Here is a 26,429-nt window from a genome sequence, read left to right as displayed (position 1 = left end):
TGGCTGCAGCAAGCTGAGCTGTGATTGGTGATCATTCCAGAGCGCCTTACCCAATTCTGATTGGTTCTTTGGCGCCCGTAGATTTCAGTGAGGAGCGCACTGATTGGCTGAGAAGACACGCGCCGCGGATGGCAGTGGGGAGTCGGGTGAGTGAGCGGCATTTGGGCTCCATGGTGAGAGATAGGTATGGAGGCCGAATGAGAGGTTCTATGTTAGTACACTGAGGCCACAGGGTTCGTTCTTCATAACCGGCAAAGTGGTCCTTGTAAACCAAGGGTTGTACACTGGGTCTTGTTTTCTGAGCCCGCCATGTGATTCACACGCCGTGACATCCTGCTGCGAACCTCTCCACACACATGATAGAGTCGGTTGGCATAGAAGCGCTGCTGTGATCCAGTGCTGGGTCACTCAGGTCATTGTGGGCCAGATTCCACGGTGCCAGAATTTGACTCTAAATTTTATCCAGTGTCAGTTGTGGCTCAGTGGGTAGCACCGTCACCTTTGAGTCAGAAACGCAAGACATAAATCTAGGCTGACACTCCAGTGCAGTGCTGAGGGAGTACTGCACTGTCGGAGGTGCTGTATCTTGGATGAGATGTTAAACTGAGGCCCCGTCTGCTCTCTCAGGTGGACGTAAAAGATCCCATGGCACTATTTAGAAGAGCAGGGGAGTTATTCACGGTGTCCTGGCCAATATTTATCCCTCAATCAGCATCACTAAAAAAACATTATTTTGTCATTATCACATTGCTGTTCATGGGAGCTTGCTGTGCGCAAATTGGCTGTCGTGTTTCCACATTACAACAGTGACTACACTTCAAAAGTACTTCATTGGCTATAAAGCGCTTTGAGACAGCCAGTGGTTGTGAAAGGCGCTATATAAATGCAAGTCTTTTCTTTTAATGAAGAGCAGCAACAGGAAAGCCTCATTGTGCTTTTATGGTTAGGCTGAATAGTTGGCCCGCCTTGCAATCTGTGGCTGCCTTTATGATTGGCAGTGGTGGTGCACCTGCCCCTGGAGGAGTGAGGGTAAACCACCGTTTTGAAGAATTAGCAATGCTTTCGGGTTTACGTTATTCCAGGAATCATTGGCCCAAAAATTGTGGTCTGCAGCATAGTTCTCAGCAAAGTATGCCGTGGACCTGCAAAAAGAATAAGAACCTACCTGATGGGGGCCCTCCTTTGTAAACCTGCTCTAACGCTGTGTAATGGAGGGCAGCGTAATGGCCCATGGATCCCAGGGGCGCAGCCTGTGCGGAAGTGTACCTGAGATCATGTGGGCCTGGTCCTCCAATCAGGAAACAGGATTAGATTTTACATCACTTCACAAGGGAATCCCGTAATCAGATTTAATTACAATTTACAGGATTGGAATTTTATTCCTAATTAGATTCATTCCACCAACTTCACTACATCTTAGTTCTGTTAGTAAAAATTTAATTTTGCTGATGATTATCGACATCATTAAAACTCCAATCTTTGCAGAAACAAGAAAAACTCATTTGATACAATTAGACAATCCCAGTTCCCAGTTAAAACATGCCTGAGGTATCCCCTTACGCCGATGCAAACAGACGCAGGGCGTAATTTTCGTACATAATTGCTGGGCAGTTGGGAAAATAGCCCAACTCTGCGCTAGCAATTGGTTTTTCTTCGGCTGTGCAGATGATCTCTCAACGTGCACGTTGACAGATCGGAAGTTCGAGATTTCGCACATGCGGAAATCCCGAACTTGCGGTCCATTTCAAAGGTGGTGTGATGGTGTACTCTCAGTACGCCATCATGCCCACCACAAATTCTGGCCCATTAAATCAGTGATCATGTTGTAATTTACTTGAGGGTCTTCTTCATTATTTCAATATGTACCATATTCCAAAAAGTGTGTTTCCCCTATCTCAGGACATGTCAACTTTTCTTGACGCTTATTCCTTTTTAGAAAATGTTCAAGTTTCATGTCTTGGTGTCTGCCTTATCTGCACAAATTAGCAACAACAACTTGCATTTATATAGCACTTTAACATAGTAAATTGTGCAAAGGCACTTCAGCGTTAGACAACATTTGATACAGGGCCACATGAGATATTTGGATAGGTGATCAAAGAGGTAGGTTTTATGGAGCATCTTAAAGGAGGAGAGATGAAATTTCAGAGCTTAGAGTCTAGACAGCTGAAGGCATAGCCGCCAATGGTGAGAGGAAGGAAATCGAGGATGTACAAGAGGCCAGAATTGGAAGAACCGCTCTTTGCAGTTTTGATACAACCGAGTGGCTTGTTACACCACTTCAGAAGGCAGTTAAGAGTCAACCAGGTTGGTGTGGGTGTGGGATCACATATAGGCCATACTGGTTAGGCATGGCAAGTTTCCTATCCTAAAGGACATTAGTGAAGCATTCGGCTTTTTACAACAATCCAACAGCTTCGTGGTAACTTTTACTGATAAACTTTTTATTTCTAGTTTTTTTTTAGCTGAATTCAATTTCTCAAATTGCCATGGTGCGATTTAACTCGTGTTCTCTGGATTATTCCTCCAGGCTTCTCGATTACTAGTCCAGCAACATAACCACTATGCTAGAAGACCCATATCCCTATAGCCACTCATGATGCTAACCCATCCATTTTAATGCTCTTTGTAACTCTGCGTTTAAGTTCCTCTCCCTACCATCCAGTCTACATCCGCTTTCTAGTTACATGATGTTCATTTTGAGGTACATCCCTGTGAAATGTCACAGCTAACTCCCTGCTATTGCTTTCACAGTGAAACTGTGCTAGAATGCTGTTGGGAAGAAGTGCTGCTCAAGCCTCGATTGTGATGTGAAAGTAGTCTGGTCCATAGAGTGGGTGTGGGATATGACAGTCTGGGGTCATTTTTGTTTCAGTTCCATGTAGAACTATTGTAGAGTATAGTCAAATAAATGTAAAGTTTATCATGGAGAAACCTAACCTGCAAACATCCACTTACTGTGACTATGTAAGCTGTAAGGAGTCTACACAGATGCACTTTTTCCACAAAAATGACAACTCTTTCACCCCCCCTCCCACCACTGCATTAACATTTTGACCATGGTTTTAACCAGTTCTGCAGTATCTGAATCTCTCAGTTAGATTTAAGTATTGTGTAAAGGGTTACAATCTAGTTCTGAATGAAATGTAGGCAGCATATTTGAAATATTTTGGGAATCTGATTACTTTACAAAATGCAAGTCATCACCACTAGAGAGCACTTTAGTCTTAAAGTATGTTTAGGTTGATGATTATCTTGAGTTGAATCCCCTTTATTACATTGGTGGGAGAGTTGGAAAGAAATGTACAACAGAACACTCGTTTTTTTTTACCTTGTTACTACAATAGGTGTTGAAGTTTTTCTAGATTTACCTCTTTCCCTTCAAAGCAATCTCAAGTTTGTCTCTTTCTGCCTTAAGCCTTGGGTCTAGTTCATGTTCAAAAAGCTTCACAATTCGAGTTTATGGGGCAAAAAATTGTGATTTTTTTTTTAAAGCCCATCTGTTAAGTTAACCACTAGTTAAATAGAAGTGGTTTTTCATTCCTTTGCACTCAATAGGCAATTGGGAAATGTTAGTAACCCAATCAATTAAATTGCTTGTTTCCCCCCCCATCACCTTCAAACTACATTTCACAAACTGTTTTCAGTGGCCATAAGAATTAGGAGCAGGAGTAGACCATACGGCTGTTCGACCCTGCTCCGTCATTCATTAAGATCATGGCTGATCTTCGACCTCAACTCCACTTTTCCGCCCGATCCCCAGATCCCTTGATTCCCCTAGAGTCCAAAAATCTATCTATCTCAGCCTTGAATACACTCAAAGACTCAGCATCCACAGCCCTTTGGAACAGAGAATTCCAAAGATTCACAACCCTCTGAGTGAAGAAATTCCTCCTCATCTCAGTCTTAAATGGCCGACCCCTTATCCTGAGACTATGCCCCCTAGTTCTAGACTCTCCAGCCAGGGGAAACAACCTCTCGGCATCTACCCTGTCAATCCCCCTCAGAATCTTGTATGCTTCAATAAGATCTCCTCTCATTCTTCTAAACTCCAGAGAGTATAGGCTCAATCTCTCCTCATAGGACAACCCTCTCATCCCAGGGATCAATCTAGTGAACCTTCGTTTCGCTGCCTCTAAGGCAAGTATGTCCTTTCTCACATAGAGACCAAAACTGTGCTCAGTACTCCAGGTGTGGTCTCACCAAGGCCCTGTCCAATTGAAGCAAGACTTCCTTACTCTTGTACTCCAACCCACTTGCAATAAAGGCCAACCTGCCATTTGCCTTCCTAATTGCTTGCTGTACCTGCACGCTAACTCTCTGTGTTTCCTGGACGAGGACACCAAAATCTCTCTGAACACCAACATTTAATAGTTTCTCACCATTAAAAAAATATTCTGTTTTACTATTCTTCCTACCAAAGTGAATAACCTTACATTTCCCCACATTATACTCCATCTGCCACCTTACTGCCCACTCACTTAATCTGTCTATATCCCTTTGCAAGCTCTTTGTGTCCTCCTCACAGTTTACTTTCCCACCTAGCTTTATACAGGTAGACTACCCTTTATCCGAACTTCCGAAAACCGAAACCCTCTAAAAACCAAAGGTTTTTTCGGTCAGCGTAAGTCGTGCGCACGACATGACCAGAGTGGTGCACGACTTATGCTGAGCAGAGGGTCAGCGTAAGTCGTGCGGCCGACCCCCCTGCTGACCCTGACCCCCGCCGACCCCCCTGCGGACCCCCGCCGACCCCGACCCCCGCCGACTTACGCTGAGCAGAGGGTCAGCGTAAGTCGTGCGCACGACCCCCTGCCGACCCCCCCGCGGAACCACCTGACTCTCTTCCAAAGGCTCGAAAGCAACGAGAGCTCTGAGCCCGCGGCGGTGCCGGCCCCTGTTCCGACCGAGCACGATGACCTGTTGGTGGAAATGCGGAACTTCATTGCATTCCAGGCTAGCAGCGACGGACAAGCCACGACTGCGGACCCCCCCGCGGACCCCCGCCGACGCCGACCCCCCCCCCGCGGACCCCCCCGCGGACCCCCGCCGACCCCGACCCCCCCGCGGACCCCCGCTGACCCACCTTCCGAAATCCGAAATTTTCCGAAAACCGAAACACGGCTGGTCCCGAGGTTTTCGGATAAAGGATAGTCTACCTGTATCATCAGCAAACTTGGATACATTGCACTTGGTCCCTTCATCTAAGTCATTAATATAGATTGTAAATAGCTGAGGCCCAAGCACTGATCCTTGCGGCACCCCACTAGTTACAGCCTGCCGACCGGAAAATGACCCGTTTATCCCTACTCTCTGTTTTCTGTCAGTTAACCAATCCTTTATCCATCCATGCTAATATATTACCCCCAACCCCATGAGCTCTTATCTTGTGTAGCAACCTTTTATGAGGCACCTTATCGAATGCCTTTTGGAAATCCAAATATGCTACATCCACTGGTTCCCCTTTATCTACCCTGCTAGTTACATCCTCAAAAAACTCTTAATAATTTTGTGAAACATGATTTCCTTTTCATAAAACCATGTTGACACTGCCTAATCATATTATGATTTTCTAAGTTCCCTGTTACCACTTCCTTAATAATGGATTCCAGCATTTTCCTGATGACTGATGTCAGGCTAACTGGCCTGTTGTTCCCTGTTTTCTCGCTCCCTCCTTTCTTTAATAGTGGGGTTCCATTTGCTACCTTCCAATCTGCTGGGAACGTTCTGGAATCTAGGGAATTTTGGAAGATCACAACCGATGCATCCACTATCTCTGCAGCCACCTCTTTTAGAACCCTAGGACGTAGGCCCTCAGGCCCAGGGGATTTGTCAGCTTTTAGTCCTATTAGTTTCTCAAGTACTTTTTCTCTACTGATATTAATTATGTTAAGTTCCACATGGATTTGAACTCATGACTTCAGGGTTGCCCGTCCGCTACCATAACCACGAGGCTACCATACCCACTAGGCTACCATACCCGCTAGGCTACCATACCCGCTAGGCTACCATACCCGCTAGGCTACCATACCCGCTAGGCTACCATACCCGCTAGGCTACCATACCCACTAGGCTACCATACCCGCTAGGCTACCATACCCGCTAGGCTATCATACCCGCTAGGCTACCATAACCGCTAGGCTACCATACCCGCTAGGCTACCATACCCACTAGGCTACCATAACCACTAGGCTACCATACCCGCTAGGCTACCATACCCGCCAAAAAGCATATTCAATCGTGCATGTTTAGCTTGGGGTCAGATTGTCTGCAAAGAGACATTTGTTGCACAGCGTGCAGACGGAGATACCCAAAATAAAAAGTGCACAAATGAATTGTTTCATCAATCAGGAATTGGGGTACTAGTCCAACCAATATCCTCTGAAAATAGAAAAGATATTAGTATATTATAACCATTTCTGGATATTGGGACTGGCCTGATACACCATTAGCAGCGGGATCAATACACTGGCCGTTGACCACACTGCTTCTGATTCGCTGCTATGCTCGCTGCATCGTATTCTAATTAGTTCTTCAGCAAATTTTGGCAAAGATTTTCCACTGGAAGATCGGGACAAACGGTCTAACATATGCCATTCCGTGCCAATATCGCTTATTAGCTAATTCCAAACCAGTCTCCTACCATTCTGGCTTGCTAACAACAGTTTTAAAGCATAAAAAATAAAATGGGAGACAACTAAGACATTGGTGCCAATATCTCCCTTTATAACATGGAATTAGGTGGCGATTTAATAAGTTTCCATTTTAATTAACTTACCAACTGTCTGATATAATCTAAATGATGATCAATGACCAGTTTGTTAATAGGGGAGAAAACATGAATGATCCTGAAAGCAAGTCTGAGTACGTATAAAACTGCCATCAGCTACTGTCAGTCTGATGCAATGTTTTCTATTAAGTGTTGGACCTGTTGTCTAAATTAATTAGCAACGGGAAACTTGCTGAATGCTGTTGTCTTCTTTTTGCCTTCGTAGTTGGATCGGCATGACTACAACATTCAGTGATGATGGTTCTAAGGCAATTCAACGGTCCACAGATGTTCTCAAAACAGCCAGCAGAACCAGCTCTCGGGCGATTGATGTAGAGTATGAGATTGAGAGAACCTGCAGCTTCATCACAGATCATGGCTTTAAAAAGGTTTGTATCTCTTGGATAATTTTATTAGAAGCTTCCTGTCGGGCACTGTACCTAATTTCGCTCCCTCTTTGTGGGGGAGGCTTTAACTCTGTGACATCCCTAGAAGCAGGTACTAAGAGCAGGAACTTAATTGTCGCCACAGATATGTATCCTCCTATGGTCCAGTGCAAAGGAAGGAGGAAAAATCAGAAAGCAGTCTGATGTGCTATCAATTACTCATAAAAGACGGAGAGTTAGGAGAGTAACTAAAAGGCTTTTATTAACAAAGAACAGCATGCCTCTCGTGGTTGACTGGTTTCCAAGAAGGCAGGGGGCTGCAGAGCAGTCACCTTTATACCTGGGCGTGTGGGTGGAGCCAGGGGCGGAGCCAGTTGAGGCATGCCTAGGCATGCATAGATACAACAGTGTGCAACAACAACAACAACGGTGAGCAACAATAACAGTGGTTTACCACATTCACCCCTTGTTTAAATTTGAGTCCGGCGGGGTGAAGTGTACTAAAGGTTCGTGTAAGTAAGTCTATCAGGTGGCCTTGTATGCCGTCCTGATCGTCGTGGTGGCGGCGGTGATGGTGCAGCATCCAACGTTGAATCTGGCGTCTCATTGAGTGGTTGGGTGGTCAATGACGGGTCCTGGGGCTGCGGCATGCCGTCTACAGGGGTTGGGTCATGGGTAGTGGTGGATGGCAATGGTAGTGTTTCAGGGGCACCCGAAGGTGCGAGGTCTCGTATGGAGACTGTGTCCTCCCGCCCGTCCGGGTACGCCACGTAAGCATACTGGGGGTTGGCGTGGAGGAGGCTCACCCTCTCGACCAGGGGGTCCGTTTTGTGGGACCTCACGTGCTTCTGCAGTAGGACGGGTCCTGGAGACGTCAGCCATGTCGGTAGCAAGGTCCCCGATGTGGACTTCCTGGGGAAAGTGAACATTTTTTCATGGGGGGTGGCATTGGTGGCCGTACAAAGCAGTGACCGAATGGAGTGGAGCGCCGCAGGGAGGACCTCCTGCCAGCGAGAGGTCGGAAGGCCCTTAGATTTTAAGTTTAAGAGGACGGCCTTCCAAACCGTCGCGTTCTCACTTTCCACCTGGCCGTTCCCCCGGGTGGCTGGTGGTTCTGCTTGTAGCAATACCTCTCGTGAGCAGGTACTGACGGAGTTCGTCGCTCATAAAGGATGAGCCCCGGTCGCTATGGATATAGCTAGGGAAGCCGAACAAGGCGAAAAGGTCATTCAGACATTTAATGACCGTGGTACTGGTCATGTCTGGGCAAGGGATGGCAAACAGGAAACGGGAGTACTCATCAATTATGTTGAGGAAGTACACGTTGCGGTCAGAGGAGGGGAGGGGCCCTTTAAAATCGACGCTCAGGCGCTCAAAGGGACGAGTGGCCTTGATCAGGCTTGCTCTGTCTGGCCTATAAAAATGCGGTTTGCACTCGGCACAGATTTGGCAGTTCCTGGTCATGGTCCTGACCTCCTCGATGGAGTAGGGCAGGTTACGGGATTTGATGAAATGGAAGAACCTGGTGACCCCCGGGTGGCAGAGGTCATTGTGGAGGGTCTGCAGTCTATCAACCTGCGCGATGGTGCATGTACCACGTGATAGGGCATCTGGGGGCTCATTGAGTTTCCCGGGCCGGTACAAGATATCGTAATTGTAGGTGGAGAGTTCAATTCTCCACCTCAAGATCTTGTCGTTCTTGATTTTGCCCCTCTGCTTATTATTAAACATAAAAGCCACTGAACGCTGGTCAGTGAGCAGGGTAAATCGTTTTCCGGCCAGGTAATGCCTCCAATGTCGCACCGCTTCCACAATGGCCTGGGCCTCCTTTTCGACAGAGGAGTGTCGAATCTCGGGGCCCTGGAGGGTCCTTGAGAAAAAGGCCACAGGTCTCCCCTCCTGGTTAAGGGTTGCAGCTAGGGCGAAGTCGGATGCGTCGCTCTCCACTTGGAAAGGGATGGACTCATCCACTGCGTGCATTGTGGCCTTCGCAATATCTTTTTTTATGAGAGTGAAGGCTGCACATGCCTCTGCTGTCAGGGGGAAGGAGGTGGACTTGATGAGGGGTCTGGCTTTGTCCGCATAGTTGGGCACCCACTGAGCATAGTAAGAGAAAAACCCTAGGCATCTCTTCAGTGCTTTTTGGCAGTGGGGGAGGGGGAGCTCCATAAGGGGGCGCATTCTGTCGGGGTCGGGGCCGATGGCTCCGTTCTCCACTACGCAGCCAAGAATGGCGAGAATGGTGCGAAACATACATTTGTCCTTGTTGTATGTTAGATTCAGCCGCTGGGCCGTACGGAGGAATTTCTCTAGGTTAACGTCATGGTCCTGCTGGTCGTGGCCGCAGATGGTGACGTTGTCTAGATAGGGGAAGGTGGCCTGCAGCGCGTTCTGGTCAACCATTCGGTCCATCTCCCTTTGGAAGACCGAAACCCCGTTGGTGACGCCGAAGGGGACTCGGAGGAAGTGGTAGAGACGACCGTCAGCTTCAAAAGCTGTGTACTGGCGGTCCTCAGCCCTGATGGGGAGCTGGTGGTATGCCGACTTCAGATCAATCGTCGAGAACACCCGGTATTGTGCTATCTGATTGACCATGTCAGATATGCAGGGGAGTGGGTATGCATCTAACTGGGTGTAGCGATTGATCGTCTGGCTGTAGTCAATAACTAGGCGCTGTTTTTCGCCAGTCTTCACTACCACCACTTGTGCTCGCCATGGGCTAGTGCTACCCTCAATAATCCCTTCCTTCAGGAGTCTTGCTACTTCGGATTTAATGAAGCTCCTATCCCCGGCACTGTACCGCCTGCTTTTGGTAGCGATGGGCTTACAGTCGCGGGTGAGGTTAGCGAACAAGGGGGGGGGGAGACTTTAAGCGTGGAGAGGCTGCAAATGGTGCGCGGCGGGCGATTTAAAAGCTGCTGGCTGCAGACTGTGAGTGGGGGGAGGAGTCCGCCGTACGCTAATGTGACACTTTTAAGGTGGCACTGAAAATCCAACCCCAGTAGAACGGCAGCGCAGAGATGGGGCAGGACAAGAAGTTTAAAATTTTTGTATCCTGTGCCCCTTACTGAAAGGGTCACTACACAGTAGCCACCGACGTCTGCTGAATGGGATTTGGAAGCCATAGAGATCCGATGGCGCGTTGGCAGGACCAGGAGAGAGTAACTGCGCACCGTGTCGGGGTGGATGATGCTCTCCGTGCTCCCGCTGTCGAAAAGGCAGGTAGTGGCGCGGCCGTTTACCGTAATGTCCATCATGGACTTGGACAGTTGGTGAGGGAGAGATTGGTCCAGCGTCACGGAGGCCAGCGTATGGTCGAGCGAGTCGCTGTGGTCGTCAGACGAGGCGGTGGTTGAGTCCGGGTCACCCGCGATTGGAGTTGGAGGCGTCCAAGATGACGGACAAAATGGCTGCGCCCATGATCCCGATCCCCACGCGGCTGGAGGTGTCCAAGATGGCGGACAAGATGGCTGCCCCCATGGTTCACACGCGGCGCTGCTGGCGTTAGCGGTTTTACCTTTGCAGGCGCTGACGTAGTGTCCTTTCTTCCCGCAGCCGGAGCAGGTAGCGTTTTTCGCCGGGCAGCGTGCTCTGGGGTGTTTTGCTTGGCCACAAAAGTAACATTTCGGGCCCTTGGACATCGCTGCAGCAGTTGGTGCCGGGGGTGGCGGTCCCATGACCCAAGGTTGCGGCGTCCACGGTGCGGAGCGGTTAGGGGAGAATGCGTCCATATTCCGGTGGGCTGCGTCTAGCGAGAGCGCGAGTGACACTGCCTTCTTCAGGTCGATTTCGCCCTTCTCCAACAGTCTCTGCCGGGAGTAGTCGGACTTGAGGCCCGCAACGAAAGCATCTCGGATAAGTCCCTCCGTGTGTGTCGCGGCCGATACCTCTTTACAATCGCAGGCTCGGCCGAGTATCTGTCGTGCCCGTAGGAATGCCTCCACCGATTCCCCGGGCTGCTGTTTGCGGGATCTCAGGAGGTGTCTGGCATAAACCGTATTTACCGGGCGTGTGTATTGTCCTTTTAGCAGCTCGATAGCCGCCGCGTAGGTAGTCGCATCCTGGATGAGCGTGTAGACTTGGTGGCACACCTTGGAGGCCAGGATTTTTAGTTTGTTTCCATCTAGTGTCACGGCTGAGGTTTCCAGGTAAGCTTCGAAGCAACGCAGCCATTGTGCGAACTTGGTAGACGAACCCGCCTCTTGAGGGTCTAGGTCCAGGCATGTTGGTCTGAGGGCATGCAGCAGCGCCTGCTGCTCAGCGTTTGGTGCCGTCGTTTGCTGCAGCGCCTGCTGCTCAGCGTTTGGCGCCGACATTTTGTTTTTGTTAATAAAATTGATGCGCTATCAATTACTCATAAAAGACGGAGAGTAACTAAAAGGCTTTTATTAACAAAGAACAGAGCATGCCTCTCGTGGTTGACTGGTTTCCAAGAAGGCAGGGGGCTGCAGAGCAGTCACCTTTATACCTGGGCGTGTGGGTGGAGCCAGGGGCGGAGCCAGCTGAGGCATGCCTAGGCATGCATAGATACAACAGTGTGCAACAACAACAACAACGGTGAACAACAATAACAGTGGTTTACCACACAGTCAACCTGTCCTTCAGTGGGCTCTTGCTGTGCACTTCCTGTGCTGTTACATAGCAGGCATTGGCTGACATCGGGGAGTCGATACTGAAAATATTTCTCAATCTCCACAGGTGGCTCTTCAATTTCCTGATGACCTTCTCATCGATGCTTCTGCCATTATATCAAAACTGGAGAAAAACACCAGTGCCAGGCTTTTCATACTGGGTGACACATCATACGGCAGGTATGAATGGATTTGATGTTCGCTACATCTTGTTTCTGAACAATGAACAGCTAGGCTTCAGTGGAGTTGGTATTTTAACTGGATTGCTTTCTGTGGAGGGGTAAATCGTGCCTCTGTTGTGAATGCTGCATCTATCAGGATAAAATAGTAACTTGTCTATTGGATTGAAACCTGCATTGTGACTTGGATAGATGCAACTCTCTACAGTGCAAAATTTACTTTTACTGTCGTAGGTGAGATACTAGACCAGAGTGGTCTAAATATATTGTGCTGCTAGTGGCTACTCCAGAAATGAGATAGTATGAATAGTTGGATATCCTGATCTTTCACCTTTAGAATGTTGGTTTGAATCCAGCTTTGACTGAGTAAGATCGAAAGTGATAAGGGATCCCTTCTCTTACTTAATGGTGTGAGTCATAATTAAGAGAGATTGGACATTGTTTATGTGGTTTCCAGTTGAGCTATTGCCAGCAGCCAAATATTGAATGGAGCAGTAAATGGTGCCAGATTGTTGCAGTATCTTCCAACATGATATTCCACGGTGCGATGTGGCATGGGTTATAGAGTCAGAAAGAGGCCCTTCGGCCCATCGTGTCTGCACCGGCCATCAAGCCCTATCTATTCTAATCCCATTTTCCAGCACTTGGTCCGTAGCCTTGTATGCTATGGCATTTCAAGTGCTCATCTAAATGCTTCTTGAATGTTGTGAGGGTTCCTGCCTCTACCACCCTTTCAGGCAGTGAGTTCCAGATTCCAACCACCCTCTGGGTGAAAAAGTTTTTCCTCAAATCCCCTCTAAACCTCCTGCCCCTTACCTTGAAACTATGCCCCCTGGTTATTGAACCTTCTACTAAGGGGAAAAGTTCATTTCTATCTATGCCCCTCATAATTTTGTACACCTCAATCAGGTCCCCCTTCAGCCTTCTCTGCTCTAAGGAAAACAACCCCAGCCTGTCCAGTCTCTCTTCATAGCTGAAGTGCTCCAGCCCAGGTAACATCCTGGTGAATCTCCTCTGCACCCTCTCCAATGCAATCACATCCTTCCTATAGTGTGGTGACCAGAACTGCACACATTATTCCAGCTGTGGCCTAACTAGCGTTTTGTACAGCTCCATCATAACCTCCCTGCTCTTATATTCTATGCCTTGACTAATGAAGGCAAGTATCCCATATGCCTTTTTAACCACCTTATCTACCTGTCCTGCTGCCTTCAGGGATCTATGTACATGCACACCAAGGTCCCTCTGATCCTCTGTCCTCCCTAGGATCCTACCATTCATTGTGTATTCCTTTGCCTTGTTAGTCCTCCCAAAATACATCACCTCACACTTTTCAGGGTTAAATTCCATTTGCCACTGTTCCAACCCGTCTATATCGTCCTGTAGCCTGAGGCTTCCCTCCTCGCTATTTACCATTCCACCAATTTTTGTGTCATCTGCGAACTTACTGATCATATCTCCTATATTCATATCTAAATCATTAATGTGCACTACAAACAGCAAGGGACCCAGCACCGATCCCTGCGGCACACCACTGGACACAGGCTTCCAGTCACAAAAACAACCTTCGACCATCACCCTCTGCCTCCTGCCACTAAGCCAATTTTAGATCCAATGTGCCAAATTGCCCTGGATCCCATGGGCACTTACCTTCTTGACCAATCTCCCATGCGGGACTTTGTCAAAAGCCTTACTGAAGTCCATGTAGACTACATCAACTGCACTACCCTCATCCACACACCTAGTCAACCCCTCGAAAAATTCAATCAAATTGATTAGACATGATCTCCCCCTGACAAAGCCATGCTGACTATCCTTGATTAATCCTTGCCTCTCCAAGTGGAGACTAATTCTGCCCCTCAGAATTTTTTCCAATAATTTCCCGACCACTGATGTTAGGCTCACTGGCCTGTAATTCCCTGGTTTATCCCTACTACCCTTCTTGAATAATGGTACTACGTTAGCTGTCCTCCAGTCCTCTGGCACCTCCCCTGTGGCCAGAGAAGTTCTGAAAATTTGTGTTGGAGCCCCTGCAATCTCCTCCCTTGCCTCACACAGCAGCCTGGGATACATCTCGTCTGGGCCTGGGGATTTATCCACTTTTAAGCCCGCTAAAACCGCTAGTACCTCCTCCCTCTCAATACTAATTTGTTCAAGCATATCACAATCCCCCTGCCTGATTTCTATGCCTACATCGTCCTCCATAGTGAACACAGATGCAAAATATTCATTTAAAACCTCACCCACATCTTCCAGCTCTACACACAGATTGCCACTTTGGTCCCTAATGAGCCCTACTCTTTCCCTGGTTATCCTCTTGCCCTTAATATACTTATATAACACCTTGGGATTTTCCTTTATTTTGCCCGCCAGTGTTTTTTCATGCCCCCTCTTCGCTCTCCTAATTTCTTTTTTAAGTACCCCCCTGCACTTTCTATACTCCTCTAGGGCTTCCACTGTTTTTAGTCCTTGGTATCTGCCAAAAGCCTCCCTTTTTTTCCTAATCTATTCTTGTATATCCCTTGACATCCAGGGTTCCCTGGGCTTGTTGGTCCCACCCTTGACTTTTACGGGAACATGTTGGCGTTGTACTCTCTCTATTTCCTTTCTAAATGACTCCCACTGCTCTGATGTGGATTTTCCTACAAGTAGCTTATCCCAATCCACTTTGGCCAGATCCTGCCTTATCATATTAAAATCGGCCTTCCCCCAATTTAGAACCTTTATTTCCGGTCCATCTTTGTCCTTTTCCATGACTACCTTAAATCTCACCGAATTATGGTCACTGTCACCAAAATGCTCTCCTACTGATACTGCTACCACTTGCCCGGCTACATTCCCTAGAAATAGGTCCAGTACCGACCGCTCTCTTGTAGGACTTTCTGCATGCTGGCTCAAAAAGCTCTCCTGGATGCACTTTAAGAATTCCGCACCCTCTAAGCCTTTCACACTGACTATCCCAGTTAATATTGGGGAAGTTGAAATCCCTTACTATTATTACCCTATTATTTCTAAACTTCTCTGAGATTTTCCTACATATCCGTTCCTCTATCTCCCCTTGACTGTTTGGGGGCCTAAAGTACACTCCCAGCAAAGTGCTTGCCCACATTTTGTTTTTAAGTTCTACCCATATGGCCTCATTAGAGGAACCTGCTAAGATATCATCCCTCCTTACAGCAGTTATTGACTCCTTGATTAATATTGCGACACCCCCTCCTCTTTTACACCCTCCTCTGTCTCGCCTGAAGATTCTATACCTCAGAATATTGAGCTGCCAGTCCTGCCCCTCCCTCAACCATGTCTCCGTGATAGCAACAATATCATACTCCCATGTGTTCATCAACACCTTCAATTCATCTGCCTTACTCGCAAGACTCCTTGCATTAAAATAAATGCCATCCAGCCTTGCCATACTCCCTTGAGCCATTACATATTTGTTCTGCCTTCCCGGCTGACTTGTTTTTTCCTCTATATTTGGCTGTGCATCACCCCTACTATAGCTCCACTCCGTATCCCATCACCCTGCCAAGTTAGTTTAAACCCCCCCCCCCAACAGTACTAGCAAACCTCCCCGTAAGGATGTTGGTCCCGTTCCGGTTCAGATGTAACCCGTCCGACTTGTACAAGTCCCACCTTCCCCAGAAGCAGACCCAGTGATCCAGGAAACTAAAGCCCTCCCTCCTGCACCAACTCTTTAGCCACGCATTCATCTGCTCTATCCTCCTATTCCTATACTCACTCGCACGTGGCACCGGGAGTAATCCAGAGATTACAACCTTTTGAGGTCCTGTTTTTTAATCTGCTGCCTAGCGCCCTAAATTCTTGTTGCAGGACCACGTCCCTCTTTCTACCTACGTTGTTCTTGCCCGTAATTCTCCACACACTGAATATGCAATATCAGCTATGTTGTTTGGGAGAAGTAGAGAATAGAGGCTAGGGACATCCCAAAAAGCATGAGTTATCCGAGGCTTCTAGCAGTCAAAGAGTACTGTGTGCCTTGAGAAGATCTGAAAAAGTAGAGAATATCTTAATTAATCCCTCCATGGCCAACCAGGGTTCAAAACAGGAATCGTTTTTAATGAACAGATGTTAAGACTGAATATTGATGGGTCACAAATTTGCATTGTACATTCACATTTTTATTTTAGGGTCAAAGGGGGAAAAATTCAGTTCTTTGCGCCTCCCGTTAGCGCCTTAAGAGGGCGCTAATGGGGTGCAAAGCAACTAGCGCCCGGGCGCGGCGATGTTTGCGCCGCTCGCAAAATTAACTAGACATTTTGCGGCGGTGCTAAACACTACCGCCACGATCTCCTGCGCCGGCAGATCATGATGTCAGTCGAGCGCATAGCGCCCCGGACCGGATATTGAGTGGCGCCCCTTGCCTTACCACCTGCCGCTAGCAACGTCAGGTTGCGGGGAGCGATTTGCTGTCAGAAAGGGACTGGGGGAGCGCTATTTAAAGGCGACCGCTTCCTGCCTTTTTTTATTGGTGACATTTTTGCACCACGCATTCTGAGAGAGAGAAAGAGAGACTTCTGGAGAGATTCAACGCTGTGTGAATGAGTTTTGAATACTGAGCAGCACTTTGCAGGTTCATTTTGATTTGCTCTTCCTTGCTTCGCCAGCACTCTGAGGTAGCGCCTCGCTCCTCGGCATTTGCGTCTTAAGACAGGTGTGAAGCGCCTGATTTAGCGCTCCAATCACCTCCAGGGGCGATTAAAAGCCAAGTTTGCCGTCGGAGGCGATAATTAGCGCCAGGCGCTAAACTTTGCGCATGGCCGATAATGGCGCCCCAAAGGGGGCGATACTGAATTTTTCCCCCAAAATACAATATTTTTATCTCTTGGAATGTGGGGAATGCTGGCAAGGCAGTATTTATTGTCCATCTCTAATTCCAAGGGCATTGAGAGTCAACCACTTAGTGTGGAACTGGCTGAACCGGGCAGGGGTGGCAGGTTCTCTTCCCTGAAGGACACCAGTTGGGTTTTTACAATGCTCCAGCAGCTTTCATGGCCATTACAGCTAACAAATTACCAAACTTAGTGAATCAGTTTCACAATTTTCCATGGTGGGATTGGAACCAGTGACCTTTCAGTTACTAGTCCAATACCATAACCACGAGGCTACTGTACCTATAAATAATTGTTCTTCATGGTGTGTAGTTGTTCATGTTCACAGACATATTCCAAAATGTTCTTGAAAATCTCTTGTCTATTGTGTAGCTGCTGTGTAGATGAAGTTGCTGCTGAACATCTTGAGGCTGACAGTATCATACATTATGGAAGAGCATGCCTCAGTCCTTCCCGAAGGCTCCCAGTGATGTATGTGTTTGGACAAAAGCCAGTGGATGTGCATCAGTGTGCTGCCTCCTTCCGAGCCCTGTATCCAGACAAGTATACCCATGTTATAATCCTGTGTGATGTCATCTACTCGTATGGACTTGGTAAGAGTTTTTCCTCTCTACTCTCTTCCCTCTTTTATGTTGCGCTCTCTTTCTCCCGTGCTATATAGTTAGAAACAGAGACTTGCTTACAGTGAGGACCATGCTTCTGGACTTGGTTGCATCCTTGCAGTCTTTGTCAGTGTATTGTACAGGAAACTCTCGATTTACCGGCACCCAAAGAACCGGAAATCTCGGTTAACCGGCAAAATTCAGGAGTAGGTTCAGTTAAGTTTTTCTTCATATTAGTGGCCGTTTCTTGATTCTTGGCTGTGTAATCGGGGGTTCCTGCGCTTGTTGCTAAGCAAGGGGGACGCTTGGTCTGTGGCCGGGCTTCTTGCACCTGTTGCTAAGCAACAGGGAAGCCTGGATTTGTTCTGTGTACGGAGCTCTCGTACCTTTTAACTATAACTCTCTGTAATCCGGACTTTTTGATAAACCGGCACCACGCCGGTCCCGTCGGTGCCGGATAAAAAAGAGTTTCCTGTATCCCCTGTCCTGAACTGGAAGTTAGGAGCTGTCAGGGAAGAAATTAATAAATGAGAACCCACCTGAGAGAATAAAAAAATGTTTTTAAAAATGAATGCTGTAGAAACTGACATTGCTTTCCCAGTGATTGCTTTAAAAAGATGGAAAGTACTTTTACTTGCCCCCCCACCCCTTCCTACTGTTGCACTTTCTACACATATTGTGGGATGCGAGGACCAGTTGGCCTTCAGATCCCAACCCCTCTGTGCTATAATATGATGTTATTTTCCTTCAAAGGATGCTTTAAACAACCCAGTTGGCCCTACTTACATAGAGATCAGCAGTGACTGAGATGGAGAATCTAAAAAGCTGGGGAGAATCTAAAAAGCTGGGTAGAATGTAGTTGGATGGGACCACTGTCTACAAGAGCCTGATCCTAAAACCACATCTGTTTATATATAATGCATGCAAGTGCATAACATAATTTCTACCTCTTGCTTTGTCTAACTTTTCATTATACAGCCCTCTAAGGCACTTCTTTGATCTTTTATTAGAAGAACTACAGCAGCTTCTTCACCCAGAGTATGAGAACCTTGTTGTTTCAGTGATTTGTAGTGACAGAAATGGAACAACTGATCCATGCAGGACTGATGGCAGTGAAAGTGATGTTGATCCTCGTTCTACCCTCAGATCCTGCAGCCATGCATGCAAGCAGCCAAGCCATCAAGTTATTTCTAAGTTTGGCCGGCGCTTCACCATCTGTGCCAACAGTGACGTGAAAGACTACAGTATGTTCTACGTTGGACAGGAGAGCCTGACACTGACTAACTTTATGATGACATGGAATCAATGTTCCTTTTGCTCGTTTGATCCAGTGAAAGGGGTCGGGAGATGGGAAACCCTGAATGTTAACAGGGCTTTGATGAAGCGATACTACATGATTGAAAGAGCCAAGGATGCTCAAGTTGTGGGGATTTTAGTGGGGACTCTTGGCGTTGCCGACTATCTCTCTACTATTGACCATCTTAAATGGATCGCCAAGCAGGCTGGCAAGAAAAGCTACACCTTTGTAATGGGTAAACTGAATGCTGCCAAACTGGCTAATTTCTTGGAGGTGGATATATATGTGCTTGTAGCCTGTCCAGAAAACTCGCTGCTGGATTCCAGCGAGTTTTATAGGCCAGTTATAACGCCATACGAGATGGAGGTTGCTTGCAATCAAGCAAGAAAATGGACTGGAGAGTACATTACTGACTTCAGGGACCTGCTTCCAGGTGCGTATATCTACACACCCTCATGGAAGCACTTGTGGATATAGGGGAAGTGTGTGAGAGCGATTTGGCCGTATGGCCATTTTATATTTAAAAAAAATAGACATAGCCATGATTTTATCCCCTCATTTCCTCCCCCCCCCCCCCCCCCCCCACCTCTCTTTCCTGGCCCCACACAGTGAGTTTTGCAATCTTTGCCATGTTGTGGACAATCGCTTTCCACTTTAGCAAGGCTAAGAGAATTGCAGCAGCTGTGCATGTCTGCTTACCTACCGCCACATCTCATTTATTTTGGTACAGCAACAGACTCAAGAAGTTTGCTATTGCATTTTAGTTAATCTTTTATACTCGAGGGAAGTCAGCAGTGTTGGGGAATAGAACACTTTTCACAACAAATACATGCATGAACCACACTTTGATCTGGTATAATGTGGCTCAGATGCAGAGTAAAGCTCCCTGTAGTCTACCCAACAAGATGCTTTAAACCCACACCCTTGATTTTACCAGTATGAATATTACCCTATTGGCTATCCCTTGTGATGTGGCCAGTTAGCCTTGGATTATGGTGAAAAAAAATTAATGTTCTGCATACCCACAGCCAGTAGGAACTAGGCTGAGACTGCCCAAGCTCATTACAGCAGTGTGAGCTACCTTAAAACTAAGACATTGGAGGTGTGAGGACAGCTTGTTGCACCACCCAGCTCCTCAAAATGGATGCAGTTCTATGTTACTAACCTTCCCCTCCTCGCTATGTTTTTTCCCTTAATAATCCAGACTGGTGTGATCTAACCACCAATACCTTGTGTCCTTGTGTATATGCTAGGTTGAAATTGACTAGCAACAATCCTCATTATATGTCACAACGACTTTCCTGTTCTGCTTCACAGGTGCCTGCTGCCATGTTGAATTTCCAGATGAGACCTTCAATGGTGAGGAGACTGATGTCTCACTGATAACAGGAGGCCTGCGAGCAACCCACCTGCTAAAGTCAGAGTGGCAGAACAAAGCATCTAGCACATCTCTGATCCACAGGAATGATGCTTTAGCAGTAACCCAGTCACACTCAGCAGGTATAAATCCTAATTTTTAAGTTACGTTTTAAAGATTGAATATCAATATCAATAATTGGGGAGGGAGAAGGCATTTTTTCTCCCTTTTCTGCTCTCAATGGTCTATCCACACTTCACATTGTAATTGACCCAGACGGAAGGCAGGTGATTTGCTCCCATGCCTGCCAGTAATGTAAGGAGGTGGGGCATGAGAGGACCAAGGTGTCTTGTCCCTTTTTTTTTGTGGAGTGAATGCACCATTTGGGGAATCATGGGCACAAATCTATAGCCCCCACCCCCCCAACATACACACACAGACGGAGGGCCATTCAACAGTGGAGATAGTTAGCCGAAGTGCCGCTGGCCTGAGGAAAGAAAAGATTGCCCATTGTTGTGGCTCTTGATTTCTGCCCCACGACACCTGCTGGAAGTGGCTATTGGATGAGGATTGGATTGTGTTCAGATTGATGACTGCATCGTTAAATAGCCCACCAGCGTTTGTGTGGGATTCACATCCAAAGAACGGCCACTTGGGTGAATTGAGGGAGCTGTGCTACCACTAAGCAGTTGTGAAACCACCGTAGGGTGGTATTATCCTCTCATTCTGCCCTCCTTGGTGGCCATGCCTTCTGTTGCCTAGGCCCTAAGCTCTGGAATTCCCTCCCTAAACCTCTCCGCCTCTCTACCTCTCTTTCCTCCTTTAAGACGCTCCTTAAAACCTACCTCTTTGACCAAGCTTTTGGTCACCTGCCCTAATTTCTCCTGATGTGGCTCGGTGTCAATTTTTTTGTCTTAAAATACTCCTGCGTAGCGCCTTGGGACGTTTTACTACGTTAAAGGCGCTATATAAATATACATTGTTGTTATGGGAGAAGGACAGCTTGGAGCACTTAGGCAGACATTAACTATGTTTTACAAAAGCAAAATACTGCGGATGCTGGAAATCTGAAATAAAAACAGAAAATGCTGGAAACACTCAGCAGGCCAGGCAGCATCTGTGGAGAGAGAAACAGAGTTAACGTTTCAGGTTGATGACCTTTCATCAGAACTTCTGCTGTTAGCATGCATGTACTCCTGTGTTGCAGCTACCCCGGGTTGGCACCTCATTTTTAGGTACGCCTGGTGCTGCTTCTGGCATGCTCTTCTGCACTTCTGATTGAACGAGGGTTGATCCCTTGGCTTGATGGTAATGGTAGAGTGAGGGATATGCCGGGCCATGAGGTTACAGATTGTGGTGGAATACAATTCTGCTGCTGCTGATGGCCCACAGCGCCTCATGGATGACCAGTTTTGAGCTGCTAGATCTGTTCTGAATCTATCCCATTTAGCACGGTGGTAGTGCCACACAACATGATGGAGGGTGTCCTCAGTATGAAGACGGGACTTCGTCTCCACAAGGACTGTGTGGTGGTCACTGCTACCAATGCTGTCATGGACAGATGCATCTGCGACAGGTAGATTGGTGAGGACGAGGTCAAGTAGATTTTTCCCTTGTGTTGGCTCTCTCACCACCTGCCGCAGGTCCAGTCAGGCAGCTATGTCCTTCAGGGCTTGGTCAGTAGTGGTGCTACTGAACCACTCTTGGTGATGGACTTTGAAGTCCCCAGCCAGAGTACATTCTGTGCTCTTGTTACCCTCAGTGCTTCTTCCAAGGGGTGTTCAACATGGAGGAGTATTGATTCATCAGCTGAGGGAGGGCAGCAGGTGGTAATCGGCAGGAGGTTTCCTTGCCCATGCTTGACCTGAATGTTGAGGACTCCCAGGGCCACTCCCTCCCGACTGTATACCACTGTGCCGCCATCTCTGGTGGGTAAGTCCTGCTGGTGGGACAGGACATACCCAGGGATGGTGATGGAGGAGTCTGGGACATTGGCTGAAAGGTATGATTCTGTGAGTATGACTATGTCAGGCTGTTGCTTGACTTTCTGTGGGACAGCGCTCCCAATTTTGGCACAAGTCCCCAGATGTTGGCGAGGAGGACTTTGCAAGGTCGACTGGGCTGGGTGTGACCGTGTCGTGCTGGAAGCCGGTGCCAAGGTCGATGCCGGGTGGTCCGTCTGGGTTTTTTTATTCTTGTTTTTTGTAGCGGTTTGTTACAACGAAGTGATACATTTTGGTAGGAAGAACAAGGAGAGGTAATATAAACTAAAGGGCACCGTTCTAAAGCGGGTGCAGGAACAGAGAGACCTGGGGGTATATGTCCACAAATCGTAGCAGGTGGCAGGACAGGTTGAGAAAGCGGTTAAAAAAGCATACAGGATCCTGGGCTTTCTAAATAGAGCAATAGAGTACAAAAGCAAGGAAGTTATGATGAAACTTTCTAAAATACTGGTTCGGCCACAACCGGAGTATTGTGCATTTAACAACTGAGCCATCAAGGGAATACTGTTTAATCCTTTTTTATGAACATTTTTGAGCATTAAAGAAATGGATTACCTTATAAATAATATTGGAATTTACTACTTGAGTCATCTGAATAGCTAAAATATTCACTGCCACATCAGTCCCATTGTCTATATAAACCAATTTAACCCCTTCATTAGATTACAGCTTGTAGCTCAATCCCATGTATACATGGTTCTAATTGTAACTTGTCTGAGCTGTTTGATTTGATTAGTCCTTTAATCATCTCCAGACACACATTCTATAAATAAACCATTTGAATCCTTCCATTAGGTTAGTCTGTTACTCAATCCCAGATATTCATTATTTATTCTGTCTTCTCCTTTCACGTTCTATAGTCTGTAGCACTGACATGAACATTACTTATTTTACAGCCTCGTTCTTAGCAACTAGGAGCTGGCAGGGACTGGAGAAGAAACTTGGGGAGACTCCTGTGTCAAAAGCAGTGGAAGGGCGGAAGGGGATTGCGATTGCCTATGAGGAAGAAGGCACTAGTTGAAGGAACTGGAGCACTGGCAGTTGTCAATTGTGTGAGCAAATGGGCTGAAATCTAAGTTAAAGGATAAACTGATGGACTGACGAGAAATATTTATGAAATATTTTTTAAAAATCCATCTATAACATTCCTTTAAATGTCTTTATCACTCTCCGGATTTAATTTTTTTTGATTAGCGTGTTACCCAGCAGTAAAATACCTTGTGATTGAGCCAGCTCAGGAACCATGAGAAACCTCAACATTCTCTGAATCCTGAGGGATGCTGCTGCCTTGCAAGAAATTGTAAATGTTTTGTTATTATTCACAGTAATGACCCAACCAAAAGATTCAAAGATGATGCAGCTGAGCAGGTACAAAAGATGAAGTTTGATGTCCCACTTAACATGGACAGAACTGTGCAACTGTTGTATGATTCAAGCTGTTCTGCTCTGCCATTCATCAAAAGGGAAGCAGCATTCTGGAAAGGTTGAAAGAGGGTACAATTGTGTGGACACTGACCATGCCATGCTGGGTCTCGTGATGGAAAGGAGCACTTTGATTTCTAATAACTTCATAAGCTACTTTCTGACCTGCGTCATTGTCACATATTTAGAAGCAACTTGGACTTGTATAGTGCCCGTAACACAGAAAAATGCCTGAAATGCTTTAAAGGAGAAAAGAAGCAGATGCTGAAGCTTTGTGCAAGGATTCGATGTTTTGAAAAAGATTTTAAGGGTGGGGAGAGTTTTGAAAGCCTTTTAAAGGGAGGGAGGCAGAGAGTATACGGAGGGAGTTGTGAAGTGTAGGCCCAAGATGCCTGACGATTGAACAGAGGGAGGGTGGTTGCACAGGAGGCTGGAGACAGCGGGACATAGATTTGGAGAAGGTGAGGGGCGAGGTTGTGGAGGGATTTGTAGACAAGGATTTTAAATTCAATCCATTGGAACAAGCTCTGAGTCAAACAAAATGCCCAGTACGATAGCAAAATACTGCAGATGTTGGAAATCCGAAATAACAACAGAAAATGCTGGAAAAACTCAGCAGGTCAGGCAACATCCGTGGAGAGAAATTTGAGTGCCCAGATTGCATGCTGACTGATTCAGCCTGTTAGCAGCGAAGGAGGGGGATTGACTCGATGGAAAAAGTGTGCAGGTTTGGCAGGGGCTGAAAATGATCCCTTTGATCTTCCCAGTGTGCAATTGTAGGATGTTGTGGCACATCAGTGACTTAATGACAGCATGGAGATGGTTGTGGGATTGAGGAAAGTGGTGGAGAGGTAGGACTAGATCTTGTCCAAACACGTTGAAGCGGACCCATGTCTACGAATTTAACAGGTTAGCAGTTTTTAAGTACTTCTGTCCCATCTTGACTACAATCCTCTTTTTAACTCTAGTGATAAATGAGCGTTTGTTTGACCCAGGGACACATTATAGATATTATAGAATGGTAATAATGTTCCAGTTTGAAGACTAAATGCTGGGATGCCTTACTCTAACTTTCATTTGTAACATTTTATTAGTGTCTGAAATTATACTGAATCAATAAACAATGTTATTCTATTCGGCTGTAATTTATTTCTAGCCTTTAGGAATGTTGTTCATACTGTACACACACCATCTGACTTTTGCTGTCACTGTTTTAAGCTTGTGTAACTGGGAGGAAACATTTAAGCAGACTAGTTGATCTCCCATTATTTTGCTTGTGAATTTCTGTCCTGAGTCCATCTGCCTGTTACCGCCTCAGGACTGCAAATTGGTCTGTGTTTTATGCCTGCTTTAATTCTAAAGAAAATTAATATTGGATTGCAGGGGGATGTGGGTGTGGAGCAAATTATAGTTTGGGGTTTTCACTGTTTATCAACACACACCTGATAGATTAATAGTTAAATTCATATAAACATCCCTTTAGTGAGGTAGGATTGTCTATTTTATATCCATTTGGAATCGAAGAGTATTTGTTGGTACCTAATACTCAGCTGCCGAGAATTAGACGTTAAAGCAAACTAACAAAAAAATTAGGTCTGGGCTTTTCTCTTTCTGTGAATTATAAATCATAGGCCATTCCTGACTGCTGAAAGAGCCAAAGAGTATTAAGTCATGTGCCTTTTAGGAGTATTCTACCTAGCATGCAGGATAAGACACACCAAAGACTATTAAACACAGATTTAAGAAATGCGATCCAAAATGGATTAGTAAGAAAATACAAGAGAAATAAGTTTTTTTTTAAACTCTTACAAATTCTGTAGGGAAAAATATGAAGGAAACCACTAGAAACAATATAAGACCCTTCAACAAATGTGTTTTTAAAAAAAAAAAAAGCAGTCAGCTGAGCAAAGAGCAATTAGAAATGAGCATGAGCCATGAGGAGGACACAAAGAGCCTGCAAAGGGATATAGACAGGTTAAGTGAGTGGGCAAGAAGGTGGCAGATGGAGTATAATGTGAGGTTATTCACTTTGGTAAGAATAGAAAAAGAGAATATTTTTTAAATGGTGAGAAACTATTAAATGTTGGTGTTTAGAGAGATTTAGGTGTCCTCGTACAGGAAACACAGAAAGTTAGTGTAGTGTATGTAACCGTCTACCTTTAAGAGACTATTGTATGTAACCGTTCACCTTTAAGAGAACTATTTTAGGTGTGGCACTACTTGTTTGGCTTCTGTATATGGTAATACCGACGGTGACCACACCGGTATATAAGTGCTGTGGCATGATTTATAGGGCAGATTCACCCTGACCTTCGAATAGTAAAGTCCTGTTTGTTTGTTACTCCTGAAGTCTGTGTCGTTATTAACTGCACAACCCACAGACTTTACAGTGGCGACGAGTCCGATCGTACCCTGCGGCAAGACTACCAAAGCAACTAAAGAGCGTCGAAGAGAGGCAACCGCCCTCGTCGTTCTGCTGGGAGAAAACACGAGGCTGCAGCAATAGAAAGGAGGAAGACTTTAGCAACAAAAGCTTCCATCAGCAACAGGCACTGACTGTCCCTTCTGCCACGGTGCGGAGTGAGCCGATCAGCAGGAAGCAAGGCGGCCACGGAGACTGTGAGTAAGGGAAAGTGTAAAGAATATCCGGAGGATAAGGGCTGTGCACTCGACCACGGTCGAGGGGGAAAGGAGCCGGACGGAAAGTCGGGTCCAACGGCGTCGTGAGACAGCCAGACCGCGATCGGCGGGAAAGCCGGGCAGCGACCGAAGCCACGAAGCGCTGAGACCGGGAGCGTAGGCGCGGGAAGAGAGAAACTCAGCCGCAGCCGGGGAGGGAAGCACCGGACTGCGAGAGGGCTGGGAGGCGAATGGGAACCGAGCGTGCGGGAGAAACAGAGCCGACCAAGGGAGACTGCGCGAGAGCCAGTCCA

General features: G+C 46.7%; 1 protein-coding gene across 4 annotated transcripts; it reads left to right on the top strand.

The window, feature by feature from the left end:
- Nucleotides 1-7: 7 nt before the first annotated feature.
- Nucleotides 8-25,837, top strand: dph2 (diphthamide biosynthesis 2). Of its 4 annotated transcripts, XM_085983147.1 has the most exons (8): nucleotides 8-184; nucleotides 6,996-7,158; nucleotides 11,854-11,966; nucleotides 17,188-17,408; nucleotides 18,428-19,147; nucleotides 20,032-20,214; nucleotides 22,971-23,126; nucleotides 23,400-25,837. In XM_085983147.1, exons 1-7 carry the CDS (start codon nucleotides 129-131, stop codon nucleotides 23,093-23,095), a joined length of 1,581 nt encoding a protein of 526 aa, XP_085839273.1. In that variant the 5' UTR covers nucleotides 8-128; the 3' UTR covers nucleotides 23,096-23,126; nucleotides 23,400-25,837. The 4 variants fall into 4 exon arrangements, with proteins under 4 accessions (XP_085839273.1, XP_085839272.1, XP_085839274.1 ...); XM_085983146.1 differs by having other exon boundaries at nucleotides 22,971-25,837; XM_085983148.1 differs by having other exon boundaries at nucleotides 61-146; nucleotides 22,971-25,837.
- The last annotated feature ends 592 nt before the right edge of the window (nucleotides 25,838-26,429 follow it).

This window comes from Somniosus microcephalus, chromosome 3 (genome assembly GCF_052327205.1).
Source record: "Somniosus microcephalus isolate GS21.2 chromosome 3, FLI_Smic_1.0, whole genome shotgun sequence".
NCBI classification, from domain to species: Eukaryota; Metazoa; Chordata; class Chondrichthyes; order Squaliformes; family Somniosidae; genus Somniosus; species Somniosus microcephalus.
The sequence above is the reverse complement of the archived record's forward strand: the minus strand, read 5'-3'. Positions and strand labels throughout refer to the sequence as shown.

Excerpts from the sequence above, each read along its gene's own strand:
- dph2 (XM_085983147.1), top strand. The coding sequence starts at position 129 with ATGGCAGTGGGGAGTCGGGTGAGTGAGCGGCATTTGGGCTCCATGGTG. Across the intron at positions 185-6,995 it reads GGCTCCATGGTGAGAGATAG|TTGGATCGGCATGACTACAA; the intron begins GTATGGAGGCCG and ends TTGCCTTCGTAG. Across the intron at positions 17,409-18,427 it reads CATCTACTCGTATGGACTTG|AAGAACTACAGCAGCTTCTT; the intron begins GTAAGAGTTTTT and ends ATCTTTTATTAG.